Source organism: Apis florea, unplaced genomic scaffold, assembly GCF_048593485.1.
Source record: "Apis florea isolate Af1SG1 unplaced genomic scaffold, ASM4859348v1 contig_3367_pilon, whole genome shotgun sequence".
NCBI lineage: Eukaryota > Metazoa > Arthropoda > Insecta > Hymenoptera > Apidae > Apis > Apis florea.
Window position 1 is genome coordinate 2374189 of NW_028256746.1, and position 16489 is coordinate 2390677.

The 16489-nt window shown below is 23.3% G+C and overlaps 3 protein-coding genes across 4 annotated transcripts; 1 reads left to right on the forward strand and 2 right to left on the reverse strand.

The window, feature by feature from the left end:
* Positions 1-3309: 3309 nt before the first annotated feature.
* Nop56 (Nop56 ribonucleoprotein) lies at positions 3310-6117 on the reverse strand. Its single transcript, XM_086911838.1, has 3 exons — positions 5830-6117; positions 4694-5265; positions 3310-4559 (listed from the first exon to the last, which is right to left on the reverse strand). The coding sequence occupies exons 1-3, from the start codon at positions 5830-5832 to the stop codon at positions 3650-3652; spliced, it is 1485 nt and encodes a 494-aa protein (XP_086767964.1). The 5' UTR covers positions 5833-6117; the 3' UTR covers positions 3310-3649.
* Positions 5969-8922, forward strand: Bub3 (mitotic checkpoint protein Bub3). The gene is made up of 5 exons (XM_086911839.1): positions 5969-6341; positions 6425-6640; positions 6929-6998; positions 7078-7388; positions 7493-8922. Exons 2-5 carry the CDS (start codon positions 6446-6448, stop codon positions 7895-7897), a joined length of 981 nt encoding a protein of 326 aa, XP_086767965.1. The 5' UTR covers positions 5969-6341; positions 6425-6445; the 3' UTR covers positions 7898-8922.
* DPCoAC (dephosphocoenzyme A carrier) lies at positions 8366-13229 on the reverse strand. 2 transcript variants are annotated; one of them, XR_001112400.3, is made up of 6 exons: positions 12877-13229; positions 11321-11537; positions 10724-11052; positions 10165-10430; positions 9745-10065; positions 8366-9513 (listed from the first exon to the last, which is right to left on the reverse strand). XR_001112400.3 is itself a non-coding variant. In XM_012489106.3 (6 exons), exons 2-6 carry the CDS (start codon positions 11414-11416, stop codon positions 9363-9365), a joined length of 1017 nt encoding a protein of 338 aa, XP_012344560.1. In that variant the 5' UTR covers positions 11417-11537; positions 12877-13229; the 3' UTR covers positions 8366-9362. The 2 variants fall into 2 exon arrangements, 1 of the variants encoding a protein (XP_012344560.1); XM_012489106.3 differs by having other exon boundaries at positions 9745-9919.
* Between the last annotated feature and the right edge of the window lie 3260 nt (positions 13230-16489).

Below are 16489 nucleotides of genomic sequence, written 5' to 3' on the forward strand. Positions count from 1 at the left end.
TTCACAAATAGTTAAAAAGAGAGCTATCATTCATTTCTATATTTTATGTTTTGAATTAAAAGTTTGTTCAATTGTTTGTCTAATATATGACTATATCATATGAATTTGGTTACTATTTGACTTAATAAGAAAAGAGTAGAAATTTATTGAAAATTATGATAAATATAATTGTGAATACTGCATAAAATATATGATTAATTTAAGAGCAGCTCTGTACATTAAGTTTTAATACATATTTGTTGAAATAAGAATTTTAGATATATGTTCCCAATAACATTCTATAATACGAATGTTGTACTTTTTTAATGAATCATGTTTTAATGAATTATGTTACTTCAAATCATGTGGGAACAAATCAGGCAGACTTGTCTTAAATCTTTTATACATAATGTAAAGTGAATAAATCAAGATTATGCCTTACATATATAATGTATTATAAGTAATGTATGCATGAAAGTGAGTTATAGATATTTGAGAAAATGTAGTATATTACTTTTATTTACTATTGGATATAAGGCATTCTGTTAAATGTTATTCAATGTCTTAAAAGAAAAGAAAATGCTTTTACAGGGGTTGAATGTAGAAAATAGAATTATTGCAGACTTTAGAAAGCTGCATTTACACATTGACAATTTAAATTATAAGGATAATTTCATTTTTCTATATAAATATAATTATTTGACAATTGATGATATTCGTCTATAAAAAAAAACAAAAAGGCGCAATAACATTACTTAATGATATAAGTGCTTCCCTACTATAGTTAGTTTTGCACGAAGAAAATAATATAAAATTAGTAGTTATTAAAAAAAAAAATACATATGAAAGCATAATGCAGGATACAAGAACTTATCTTAAAAAGAAGCACAGAAGCACAAATCAGCGGGATTTATTGCGTTTCAAAAGCGCTCCACTCAGAATGGTGATTTAATATTATGTTTATTGTCCATTGTAAATTATTTAAGGATTTTGTGTAATTATATAGTGATAAAAAATTTAATCATTTATGTGATTGAATAATGATATTCTACAATTTTTGTAAAATAGGAGAAAGTAAAAATTAAATAGCATTTCCTTAATTCTTTGTTACTAATAATAATGAAATGCATATCTTTTAAGATAATTATTCATGGGATTAGTAAAAAAAAAAAGATAATTATTAATAGTTAGATATTAATTAATAGATTAAGATCCAATTCATTTTATGTATTGTTTATTATCAGTGATTTGATATATCTTTGCTGCATGATACTGAAATACATTTTAGAGAATAATTTATAGAATGTTTAGATATTAAAATATTTATTCATCAGAGAATATTAAAAAAATTGCATGCTCTATTTCTTGTTTTTACTATAGTATATATATGACATATATTACATATATAATTGATATAAAATTTTTATTTCATAATTATATTTTAGCATGGTAGATATTGTACTTGTCTGTTATTTATCAAATAATTGAAATTCAATTTATAAAATATTTCAGAATTTGCAGCAAAGTTGAAATTCATATTTATATATATATGTTTTTGAACAAATAATTTAGATAATCTGTTGCTTATATAGTACTCTATATAAATATCTATAGAACAGGTGCCCGAAAACTTATTTTATGTGATTGAAAATATTTCATTTTTTATGAATTGATAATAATAGAAATTTTATTGTTATGTTATTAAATTTTGTTTAAATCATTTCATAAAGTTGATGTGAAATTAACTTACAGGCTTCTATGCGAGTATCAGAGACTGAATCTTGTATATATAAGGGAAAAATAATTCTTTACATTTTCCATTATTTGAGTATTTTATATAAAGTGTACTATTTGATGTATGATGGGAATATATTTTTAAAGTATTAAAGTATACATACATATATATGTATTTCCATACATATATATGTATGTATTATTGTACAAATATAAAAAAATATAGTCAATAAGTGCGGTATCATTGTCAGTTGATCCGTATAAATATTAATATAAAGAAGCACGATTACAGTCTAGAATTACAGAGGCCTTTATAAAGTCAAACTGGATGAAAATTAAGATCATGAAAGTTAAATGAACTTTTTTTTGTTAGCAAATAAGTTTTATAAATTTTTATATAACGATATTGGAAAATTAACATTATTAATTAACATTATAATTAATATATTCAAAAAATTTTATTGATTCTGAATTTAAAAAAAATAGAAAGCAAAAATATTATTTTATTGAAATACATTTAAATATGTATTTTTATGCTACTTGCGCGCGTTGATATTGTTCATTGTACGTTTTGAATATAACTCAACAATTTTCTTAGTATTCATTCGTTACAAATAAAATCATATAAAATTTGTAATCTTTTATTATTTATATATTAATTAAATTACAATTATTTATTAATTTAACATATATTCATACATACATACATTTGTAACATTGCATTTATCAAAGAAAACTTAAGTAAGAAATATTCAACTATTAAGCAATACGTACATATTCTGGTACATATCAATATTAATCGCGCGTTTAAAATATATGGCTATTTACATATGCCTTACAATTTTATGTAAAAATATTACACAAAATGAAAATTATTGTTCCTCTGGTGAAATTCAGGACAGTTATTATGTCGCTTATAGTATTATATACGTGCGAATGATAACTAATAGCTCACTTGTCGACTGAATATTGTTTACATTAGTCGCGATAATTGTAATTATTAATTCTGGTATTTATACTTACATCACAGTTTTATCGTTATTAAATGCTCATTGGTGCTGGTGTTAATACAAATTGTCAACTGTTTTATTTTCATTTTTAACATAAAGTATCATCTATTCCTTATATATGGAATATCTAATTTTACATCCTACCAATTTCCTTCAAATTATAATTTAGTCTTAGATATAAAACAGATAAAATGTTATAAAATTTAAAATTTAAGAAAATTTATCTTATATTAATAATTTTTTATCAAATTTTAGAATTTAATTATTTTTTATGATTAATCAATGGATATATTTTGTTTTTTAGAAAAACATTTTATAATATAATTTAAAGATTATTTAAGAAGAAAAAGGAATATAATGTTAACAAATTTAAATTAAAAAATAATATAAATTAAATAATAAGTGTTATAAAATAAAGATTTTATATAGATATTAATACTAAAATATATAAAAAAAATTAAATTTAATATTATATTAATTATATTAATTATTTAATTAATAAGATTAAGATTAATAAGATTAGAAACCAAATAAAAAAAAAATAGGAAATCAAATTATATTGGAAAAATAATATATACTATGTATGTACACATACACAATAATTATAAAGAATTATATTTTACAATTGTTTCTTATATAAAATTAATATACATCTTTTAGAAGAAAATTTAAGGGTCAATATATGCAATATATGAAAATATGTTTTTAAATTATAAATCTAATTGTCAATCCTATTTTAACATAATTTTACAATGAAAATATATGATTAAAACTAAACTATTTTATGAATTAAAAAGTTATTAGAGTTACAATTGAAACTATATTAAAAGATGAAATATTCAACATATAATGTTCATTGTTATGAATAAGAAAAATTGATACAATTATTATAGTATAATAATTATATAAAGATAATATATAAATTCTCATTCATTTTCATTTAAACTTTTTGATTTCTTCTTTTTTTTCTTTTTCTTTACTGGTTCTTCAGTTTCTTCTTCTACTCCATTTTCGACATACCCATTTTCTTTTCCATTTTCTAAAACTTCACTTTTCCTTTTTTTATCCTTTTTCTTTTTCTTTTTTGCTGATTTTTGTTCCATACTCGCTATTACTTGTGCAGCTTCTTCTAATGCTTCTTTCATTACATCTATGTTTTTCTTAGGTATTTCTCCAGTTTCATAAAATTTCAATCTATCTTCTACTTGTTGTCGCAATTTTTCACCAAATACATTAGTTGGTATATCAGTAAAACAATCAATTCTTGATGCAAGAGAACATTTATTGGCAAGATACCTTGAAATTCTACCTTTATTTTTTGTACCTGCACGACCAATAAAACTTGAATGAAATAATAGTCCATATTTTGGAGTGTTACCTCTAGTTTTCAAGGCTCTAAATAAAGCCTTTTCTGCCCCTAATATTTGTACAGTAGAGGCAGGATATTTAGCTAAATTTGTAAGAGATCCAGCATGTGCTATTAATCTTGCTCCCACTTGGTCACCTATTAATGTAGCTAAATTTGGTGCTACGCCTGTCATTTTAGATTTTAAATATTCTGCTAATTGTTTTCTGTAGTCAGCCAAAGCAATAACACGTACTGCAAACATTTCAATGTTAAGAAGATCAACAGGGCTGATATCCATTCCCATAGATGATTTAGAGGCATCAATAATTGCTTGAGCTTTGGCACTGTCCATAACAATTTCTTCCAAAGCTTCTAATTTTTCATTTGTAAGTTCTTTTCTATTTTTTATTAATTTTGCAACTTTGGCATACATATAATTCTCAGGAACTATTTTTACAAGTTCTGGAAAATGATAACTATACCATTCCCTAAAACATATAATTATAAATAAAGTAAATAATAAATATATAAATAATAAACTAAAAATATTGAATTATTTTATCTAAATTTTTATATAAATATAAAAAAATTGATAATATTTAATATTTTTTAAAATAATTACCTTATACGCATACTAAACGTATTAATATCTTTATCTAATTGATCTAATAGAGCTATGCTTTGTATGATCATATTATCCACACGATTAACATTGAATTTAACTTTAGCTCTAGAATAACTATGACCAAGTCCAAGTTGTGCAATTCCAGAACTTTTAGCAGTAAAACCTTTTACTAAATTATGAAAATGAAATCTTATTCCTCTAATAATTTCTGGAATGGCACCAGTGTGATCACATTTTATATTTAATACTTCAGTAATGTTAGCTCCAAGTTTTGGATCTGCTACTCCAAGTACAACTTCATCTTTTTTTCCAGATTTTGGTATACATGAGTCTAAAAATAACTGTAAATCTTCTGGAGCAATTCCTTCAGAAATATTATTTATACTTTCTAAAGCAGTTAGAGCAGTTTTAAAAGGTGAAAATCCAATTAGTTTCACAACTGAGTTAAAACGAGATAAATCTGTTACAGATGCTTCAACTTGAGGCAATAACATTCCTACTTCTTCAAATTCTCTGACAGAAAATATGGCATAGCCAGCAGCATGCTCGAATAAAACAAAAAGCTTTGACTGAAAAATATAATATTACATTAAAATTATAACATATTAAATTTATAAACAAAAATTTACAATTAATTATAAAAAATATAAAATATATAAAATTTTAATAAAAATTTTATTTAATAAGTGTTTAAAAATTTCATTTAAAATATTAATATTTAACATAATAATCTATTATAATATTAAGGTAATATAATATATCTTAACAGAAATGATATGTTTATCAAAAAAAAAAAAAATGTTAAAATGTAAAAACATACACTTATTTAAAAAATTTCAAACATTTTTATAATTATTTTTATTGTCATTGAATAAAATTTTTTTATCATACTTATTATTAATTATCTATAGATATACATTATATTTTTTTAATAATCCAATAAAAATTTCCAATATTAATAGATAAAAATTTATTTTAATTTTAATTTATAAAAAAATATTTTACAATTGTTATATTTTTATTAAAATTTTATCAAAATTAATATATTGTTTTGAAAGGTATACATGAAAATAATTTTAAAGGAAGTTATATTTATAATTAATTTAAAAATATAATCAAAATGTTGAGCTTACCATGATTTTTTTATCTTATATTCCATTCAATATTTCTAAATAATCACTACCCAAAACTAAAACGTACTATTGAGGTTAGAAAATAACCATGTGTTCCGGATATAATACGAATAAAAATATGGAGTTTTTGATACTTCCTGAGATTCAAATGTTTACTGAAGTTTCATACAAAATTGTATATTTCAAAATTGTTAAATGAAATTGGATAATAAAACTGCTTTCATGTAATATATTTTTGAATAGCACGATAATGAAATAAGATTGTATTTCCTAATTTCTCTTGTATTCATTTGTATCATAATTAAGTTCGATATACATTTCCCTTTATATTGTGTACGGAATATTGTGGATATCTCTATTTTCTTTTTCGAAATTTACTTTCACTTAAATCATTTTTTATCTAGAATTTTATTTAAATAATATATATAATATAATAAATATTAGAATTTATATTGATAGAGCGAAGAAACATATTATAAGTCTATTATTAAAAATAGTCATAATCTTAAAATGTATGTGAATGTTTTATTATTTATAGGTTATGTTTATTTGTATTATTTAATATATACATTTTTTTTCTTATTAATTCTTTTAGCTTTTGTTTTCTTCTTGAAAAATGGAATCTCGGACAGAATTCAAAATAAAATCTCCTCCAACTGATGCGATTTCGGCAGTAGAATTTGGGCGGAATTCAACACAATTTCTTCTTGTTTCTTCATGGGATAGTACAGTGCGCTTATATGATATTCATACAAATACTATGAGATTAAAATATAATCATGATTTACCAGTTTTAGATGTTGCATTTCAGGTAAATGAAATTTTTATATCACATTATGTATTATGTATTTATAAGAGATAAACAAGTTTTAAAATATTATAATAATATATAAAATATTTAATATTATATTATTATATTTGTATTTTTAAGTAAAAAAAGAAAAATAAGAACTAAAATATTATATATTTAAAAAAATAAAATATAAATTTTAAATGTTAAATATAATTATATATATTTTTCCTTTATCTTTATCTTTATATTATTAGTTGTTTTGAAAATTTTTTAATATCAATAGAATAAAAAAGTTTTTTTTAACAGGATGCTGTACATGCTTATAGTGGCGGTTTAGGAAATACATTAAAGATGTATGACATCAATAGTAATACTGGTATTGATATTTCTCTATTTTTATCTTTATTTATATTTATTCCAATATATAAAAATCATAAAAAGGAATTATTTTATAGAATCAGTTATGGGAACACATGATAAACCAATTAGGAAAATTGAATATTCTGCTGCAGTGAATGCAATATTAACTGGAGGATGGGATGCAGCAGTAAAACTTTGGGATCCTAGAACACCTACTTGTGTAGGTAGTTATTTACAACCTGATGTTGTTCTTGCTTTGTCTGTATGTGGAGATAAGTTTGTAGTAGGTACAGCTAAACGCAAAGTTTGTATTTGGGATTTGAGAAACATGGCTGGTATGTTTCAAAGACGTGAAAGCAGTTTAAAATATCAAACACGTTGTATTAAAGGTTTTCCTAATGAGCAGGTAGGTTTAATATTTTGATAATTAAATAAATGAAATAATTTAAATTTTGATTTCATTTAATATTGATATTAAATTTTTTATTTTTAATTTTTAATAACTTTTAGGGATATGTTCTTAGTAGTATAGAGGGTCGTGTTGCTGTTGAATATCTTGATACAACACCAGAAGCACAAAAAAAGAAATATGCTTTTAAATGTCATAGGATAAAGGAAAATAATGTGGAACATATATATCCAGTGAATGCTATTAGTTTTCATTCAACTTATAATACATTTGCAACTGGTGGTTCAGATGGTTATGTAAATATTTGGGATGGTTTTAACAAAAAACGTTTATGTCAATTTCATAGATATAATGCTGGTGTTGCTGCTCTTAGTTTCAGTCATGATGGTTCTGTACTTGCTATAGGAGTATCATATTTGAATGAAGCTGAAATCCCACCAGGTGGAAATGATGAAAGAGAAATTTATATAAGATATGTGAATGATCAAGAAACTAAACCTAAATAATATTGTACAAAGTTTTTTATATAAAAAAAAAAAAAGAGTAAAAATTTTTTAACTACACTTTGCTATATCAAAGTAGTAAAAACTGAATGCTAGAATTTTTTCACAAAAATTAATAACCATTTATAATATATATAATAACAATGTTTTCTGTCTATTTTACATTTTTATATCTTAAATAATTGATAACTATACAAATTCTAGAAGTGAAATAATTTCTGTTAAAAATTATTAGACTAGTCAATTTTAATAAATTAACTTTTTGTAAAGAATATTTTTATTTAAGATAATAGACTTATTCAACAGTATATTATATTAAATATTTATAAATTTTATTGTCTATTTCATCATCAGTTATATTATTATTACTTGTATTATTAGTTGTATTTTATCATTTATTTTTAAGTATAAAAGTATGTATATATATTTAATATTTAAAAAACTTACGTAAAATTTACGTAAAAAATTAGATATTTGAGAAAATATTTTATTCTAATTAAAATATATTTGAATAAAAATTTACAGTATATGAAATATTAATTCAAATGTATACAATATTAAAATAATTTGGACCATTATAAACTTATAAAATAATTATAGATCATTTATAAAAAAAAATTAGATATGAATAATTTTTATAATAATTTGTTTCAGTATAAATAATTGTGCTGATTGTTAATATTGCACATTTATATTTATAAAATTATTGTCAGAACTTAATTATTATTGTTAAAATAATGCTGTTATTCTATACAAAATTTAATGACTATTTAGTCAATAATATAAAACAACTACTATTCTGTTACTATCACATTAATAATTGTAGATATTATATCTGTATATCTGTAATTTAATGTGAGAAAATGTATATGTAGTTTTTTAAAATTGTTTTTATGATTATTGAAATTCATGAAAAAAATATTTCTATATTTTGTTTATCAATGATTAAAAAACAATTTGTGAGGGCAGTTGCATTGTTATGCATAATATCCACATTACAAATAAACTAAATGTTAATATTTGCGCAATATAGTTTTGCTTTTTAGTGATTTATATACTTATATGACATGCATTTTTTAGTAATTTAACAATTTTTATAACATTTTGATTAACAATATGTACATCAACAATTTGTACTATTTTCTATTCTTTTAAAAATATGTCCTTTGAAAACTATAATATTTATTAAATCATTACTACATTACATGAATCTATTAATTATGATCATAAATTTTATATATATTGATGTCTGAGTATTTGATAGATTTTTGTACAAATTTTGCTAATATATAACTATTATTAGTAGCAGAACAATGATAAAGTTTGTATGCAATTTTTATCAAACATTCTATATTTCAAAGGACTTTTTAGCAGATGAAAATATATTTACTGCTTTTTTAATTAGATGCCTTATGTTAATAGATAATTAGACGTTTCTTATTAGTTTTTCTAATTGCATATATCATTTTTATGTTTTTAATGAAGTATTTTGGCAAATAATAATTTTTCTTAATGTATCGCGGATCGTATCATGTGTTGCAAAACTAATTCCTACAGCAATTGGACCTTTTATCCAGTTCATACTTAGTCCTTTATAAAAGGCCATTATACCTTCTTCTCTGAAAATAATAAAATATTATATGAAACATTTTTATTTTATATATTGAAATTGTAATAAAAAAAACTTAAGTCATTCAAAAATTATTTTTTTTATTTTGTATATTTAAATATTATATTTTAAAATTTAAATGCAATGAAAGAATATAATTATATTTTAATAGTTGTATTAGAATTATTAACAATTTTTATTCAAATTATTATTAAATGAAAAACTTAAATGAAAAACTCACTTGTAAATTTTTGTGATAGTTGATCTGATCGTGTGATAGTGTTGACCATGCATCGCCGAAGTCTGCATCCTTCTCCGAATAATGTCCAAAGGGTAGCTGCTAGTCTGAGCAACCATTCCGGCAATGGCGCCGCAAATCAGTGATGTCGAGAAGCCAGGAATAGCCACCGTGTACACTGTTCATCGACACGTAGCCATCATCGAACATGAAGCACGTACTTGAAAAACACAGCCATCGGACTTGTCTCGACAAGCGTCGCTATTAAAGTAAGTATTGTCCCAATATCGGGAAACAGCCCCGATGTGCCCCACGGGTACCCTGCTTTATATACGAGCCACTCTCGTTCGTATAAATCACGACTTTTTTCTGCGTACAAGCACTGTCACGGCGTAGAATAAGTTTGTAAAAGAAATGACTTACCAGTCAATAAATTCCTGAGTAGATCATAGGTGAAGAAACTGCAACCAGCATAAGGAATGACACCAAGTAGCGTTGCAGTAAATCCACGATAATAAGCCGCTATTCCTTCTTCCATGTAAATGCGTACAAATATTTGTCGTAAGGTTTTGTATTTAGTCTTTTGTGTCACAGCCATTCTTGCTCTCATCAAGTCCAGGGGATAAGTTGTACCTTGCGATGTTATACCCGCTAAAGAACCGGCAAGAAAATTCAATCCTGGTTTTTCTCTATCAAAGAGGATAAATAATTTTTTATAAATAATTAAATAAATATTATATAATCGTACAAATACAAATATTACAAATATATTAGAAACAGATTTAGATTTATAAATTAGTTTAAAATATTAATTTGATACAATATGTGAAAAAACATTTTTTATATTGAAAAATATAATATTAAATACCATATGATTATTATAATGTAAAAAATTTAATAAATATTTCATATATTGTATTAATTTATAATTTTATATAATTTATATAATATAATATATAAGTATAATTTTGCTAAATTTTACCTTTCTGATCCATTTACTCCTAAGATTCTTTTCCATTGCTCGTGGGCTGTGAATTGAACAGCAGAATATGGAACTATTCTAACCATAGTAGCACTGTTTCCACGCCACAAACTTAGTAAACCTTCTGTTCTAAGAGTTTTTATTAAAAATTTAATTGCTGCTTTTGCCGAAAATGGTTTGTTTGAAATTTGAAAGTTTATCTTTGTGCGATCTAAAGGTGCTATTGTCGTTTTTGCCAATGCTCCTGCAATAGCACCTGATAACAAACTTGTCCATACTCTTTGTGCATTAGATATACCATTGCTCCCAATATTTTTTTCTTGCTTCTTCTGAAATACACAATTTAATGTTGTGTATGATATAGTTGAATATTAGATTTTCCATTGACTGAAATCAAATATGTAATGAATTTCAAATTTGTAAAATAAAATTTAACAGATCCATTTTATTTGAAAATTTAATTGTAATATATGAATAAATTAATTTTAAAATTTCTAATAATTAAATATGATAAAGCAGATAAAAATTCAAACAAATATTTTATTTTAAATATAATAGAAAATGTTATGATTTATATATAAGTATTCAACAAAGTACCTTATTACACATTGTAGTATTACCATCTTGTATTTCCATTGAAAGAGATGATGTATTTTGTAATACTTGTTTTGTTGAATTTGATAATACAGACATTTGTATTCTTTTGATATTACTTGATTATTAATAGGATAAATTTCTTTAATACATTTCCTTATAGTGTAAATAATTCTTTCATTTCATCAGACTTCTTTACATAGAATATTTATAAAATTTTCTGTAAAAAAAAAAAAAAATTATTTATATTTTTATATATGAATGTTAAAAATAGAGAATTAAATGTTATCAAATATAATATATATATATATATTGATTATTGTTAATTATTAAAAGAAACTTAATTGGATCAATTAATTTAATATTGTAATCATATATTATCTACTATGATAATTATGTTTGTAAATATATATATTTGAATATATTTTTTTTTATTTAATGATGGCTTAATGACCTTGTATATGTAAATATAGAATGTATATATGTATTAATATAGAAATAACTATATACATATTTAAATAGAGATAATTTTGTATCTCTCAAATTAAATGCCATTAAAAATAGATTAAAAAAAAAATGTAAATAGTTTACTTTTTAAATTATTTTGTAAATATATTTATTATATTAGGACATATTTATATGCATACATATATGTGTAAAATTTTTAATATCATATTTATTAATAATAATAATAATAATAATAATAATAATAATAATAATAATAATAATAAATCAGATAATAAAAATATTTTATTATTTTTATTTATAAATCAATTTTTAATTATCATGAAACAATTCTTTCAATATTATTATAAACAATAAAGTATATTAAAAAATTAAAATTAAAGTATAATAAAACATTAATATAATATTATTTTAATACTTAATATTAAATCTAATATGTAATATTAATTAAATATTATATTTTTGTTATAATTTTTAGAATAACTATATATTATATTATCTCTTCATGATAAATGATATAACTATTTCGTATTAAAAATTATTATTATTTCTTCCAACTATGTCAATATACTATTTTTTAATTTTTTTTTTAACATTAATACGAAAACAATATGTGAAAAAATCTATAAACTTACATAATACATATATTATTACTATATTACTAAGTGAATTAATTAAATACTGCTATCATTTGCAAAAGTGAATATTTTTAATAATTAATAAAACGTAATACATTGTGTATATATATATATATATATATATATATATATATAATAAAACAAAACATTATATATTTTAAATTTTATACATAAATTAATATAAAAAAAAATATTTATATTATTTATAGAATTTATTTAAATTTATAACAAAAGATATTTTTTTAAACGATTATGCGAATAATGGGCGTAGTAAATGCTATTTTTAAGTTCTGCACTTAATATAAATTTAAATTCCATTTAAATTGCATTAATACTCATAATCAGTATTATTTTTTTATACAAAATATGGAATAAAACGTTTCAAAAATTATTTTAGAAATATGTATATATATATACAAAAATCAAAAAACAAAATAAGTAAGAAAAATCTTGTACCTGTATAGTAAGATAGTTGATCAATCCGTGAAGAAAATTCTGATTCTTGAAAAAGTAAAGAATGTATTTAGAACATTCAATACTAATAAAAATACTTTATATTATTTTATAGATAAGTAATACAAAAGTCTAATAATGTTACACGAGACGTTACTTCGATGATGTTATATACGTAACTGATACCAAAACTGTAGCTACATCACAATATCACTTTTACTAAATATATATGTAATGTACACTAACATTACGAACTCATATATGTAAGTTTATCGATTTCGTCAATTAAGAATGGAACAATATTCTTACGTCTGACCTTCCGATACATTCGGTTATACCTTCTAGATGGCGATGCCAACGTTTATTCAGAGATTTAAATTTCTATCATTTAAAATATTTTTCAATTGAATATTGAACAGCAAAATATATAATTATTCATAGTATTATTTTTTTATTTTTTTGGAATATTAATTTTACAAAGTTGTTAATATAATAAATTATTGAATTTACGCTAAAGTAATTTAAAAAAAATTCATATAAAAAATTCGTAAATTTATTAAATCATTATTTGATGTGATTGCATCCAATAAAAATATATACATTTATTCGTTAATATTTAATAATTATATATTAAAAATATTAATTATTTCAAATTTTTCTTTTAAAGATTTATTAATTATTAAACTAATTTTAATGTTGTATATATACTACAGTTAAAGATAAATGTAATAAAATTTTTGTAATATTTATTTTATAAAGAAATTGGTTTTAAATGAAATAGCATCTAAATTTTTTAATTTAGATTTTCACTTTCATTCAAAAATGTAAATTTTAATTTTAAAAAATTGATTATGAAGATACAGAAAGAAAATTACGTTGTTTAAGTAGAAATCTACATAAGCTTTCTTTATATATATACATTAGCGACATCTGGGCAGCTTTTTATGAAGATGTAATATCTGCATTATCGATATGTGTCTAATATTACTGACTGAAATGATAATAATAATATCTATTTTTAACTTTTAATATATATATTAATATTAATAAAAATCAAATTTTGTTTTTTAATCATTTTTGTACTAATATCTTAAATTTAAATTTAGAATTTTTAAAAACTATGATAGAAATATTAACTTCATTTTGATTTATGTTGTTTAACTGTCACTGTACTAGTGCCATATTATATAAAATTTCAGCGGGAGTTCATCTGTTAAAATGAATAATCGTTTATTTGTTTTTCCGTAAAAAAATGAAACTATTAATCAACGCTTCGATTATTTGTTCAACGATACACGGACGATGAGTTATTTTTAAGTATCCAATATATTTCGTTTTGCATAAACATTTAGGCTAGTTATGCTAATGCTTATTTTTAGTATTACTTAGTATTACTATACATGTTATTTTTTATACATATATATATATATATATATATATATAATGTTATTTTTTCCTGTTAGAAATTATTGATCAATTGTAAAAAGTTTGCAATTAATTACAAAGAATAAATTAAACAAAATTAATCATTTTTTAATATAAAAATATTAATTTAAATATTATATGAATCTTTCGAATATATGTATTTAGATATAATCAACATAATTAATTATATAAAGTGTATATTATCTACTTAATAGATTAATTGAAAATTACAAATGATATCTTGAAATAATCAAAACAGAAAAGAGAATAGATTTTGAATTTCTTATCGTATCGAAAATTTTATTTGTTTTTCTTATTGATACCAATAATTCAGAGGAGCGATTTAAAAAAATATGGATAAGGATGGAGAAAAATAATACGGTAGACGTTACGTCGTTGACGAGCTCCGTGGATCCGGTCCGTTATCATTGGAATTTTAAAAGGCCGCCTCCTCGTCAACTTGGATTTATTCGAATTAAAACCCTGCAGGGCCGCACGCCGTTTGTCCATTTGATAAGATTCTTCCTGGGAACGGGATATTTCACATTGTCTTTTCGAAACCAGGTCTTTTTAAAAGATTTAAATATTAAGAATAAAATGAAAAAAAAAAAAAAAAGAATTATCGAAATCAACGAATTATTAAATTATTTTTCAATAGGGAAAATTGCGTTGAATTTTTAATTCTCTCTAAATCGCTTTAATTATAAAATAATATCGATACATGGAATATATCTATTTTACAATAGATAAAAATTTTTATATAAAAAAGTTATATGAATGAATAAAATTATAATTACACGTATAGATCTGACTGTAAAAGGAAGATCGATATCAAAGATGTTTCTACGTTTTCATATTCGATAATAAATATCTTTAGCTATCGTGATTGTAAAACGTTAGATACGTTATCAATTAGTGGATTTACCGGAGATACGCGTTTATAGTGTTCTGTAATCGACTACCGACATTGAAATTGCATTATAGAAGTTGGATCAGGTATTTAGATTCGAACAAACCCGTAGCAACAGCACGGTTGACGATGAATTTTCAATGCATGAGAGCATGCATGCATCTAGAAGAAAACGGGACATAAGACATAAATAATTAAATCATAATCAGATTAATTCGAACGAGAGAAAAGTTTTAAAAAAAGTGAAACTGACTTCTAAGAAATATCATTTATCATCATTTATTTAAAACATAAATATATTCTAATAAAATAATCGATTCATCGATTTTTTTTTCTTTCCACGTGAGATCAAGATCGTTACAAAATTTCGCAATTTCGTGTTCGTTCCAAATTTGTGTTTGCCAAGTATACATACCTGTATTCTTTTTCAAAGAAAAGAAGAGACGAAATCTAGAACAGTCTCGTACCTATATCTCTAACGCTACCTTCCTCGCATTACCTTTCTCTCACGCGTTTAATTATTATTATTTATCTCCGTTCCAAACTTCGTTCTAAGTTCGACAGATTGCGTTCAAATCGCGTAGAAGGAAAGAGGATCGGTATTTTCCTAGGAAAAAAAGGATTTTCCTCTCGGTCGGCGAGAGGACGGCGAGGGCACCTTTTCGAGCGTGTCCTTACCTGGTGGTTGGCCGGTGTCTACGCCCGACTTTGCTTTATGCGGACACTTTATGCCCCCGATTGCGAACGACACCGGAACGCTCTCAACTCCTCGAGCGCCGATCGGGATCCTTTACCGATCGCAAAACAACGAGAGCGGTTTTAATTTAAAGTTCCAAGAAGGCCGGGAACTGTGAGGTTTCCTTCGTTGGGGTCTACGAGCTGGCGGCACGGCACGTTTTAATAATCGTGTTCTAGACGACGAGCATTCTCGTAAACCAGATTCGTTTTTATGCATGAATCTTATCGGTGCTTCCAGCCTCGTTTCTCTCGCGTGAGAAAGACCGAGAGGGAGGGAGAGGGAGTGAGAGAGAGAGAGAGAGAGAGAGAGAGAGAGAGAGAAATCCTCTTCTCGTGTGCATCAAGGAATGTTCAAGGCTGATTGAAAATTTAAATCGAATACCAGACAAGTATCGATCGTTCATCGTACCGAAAATCTAAACGTACCTCCGCTCCTTCCTTAGACGAGAAATCTTAGGATCGAAGATCGCGATTTTGAAACGTGTATTAAAATACATTCGTGTAAAAATTCGTGTTTTTTTAAGCTTTCAATCGCGGAAAATG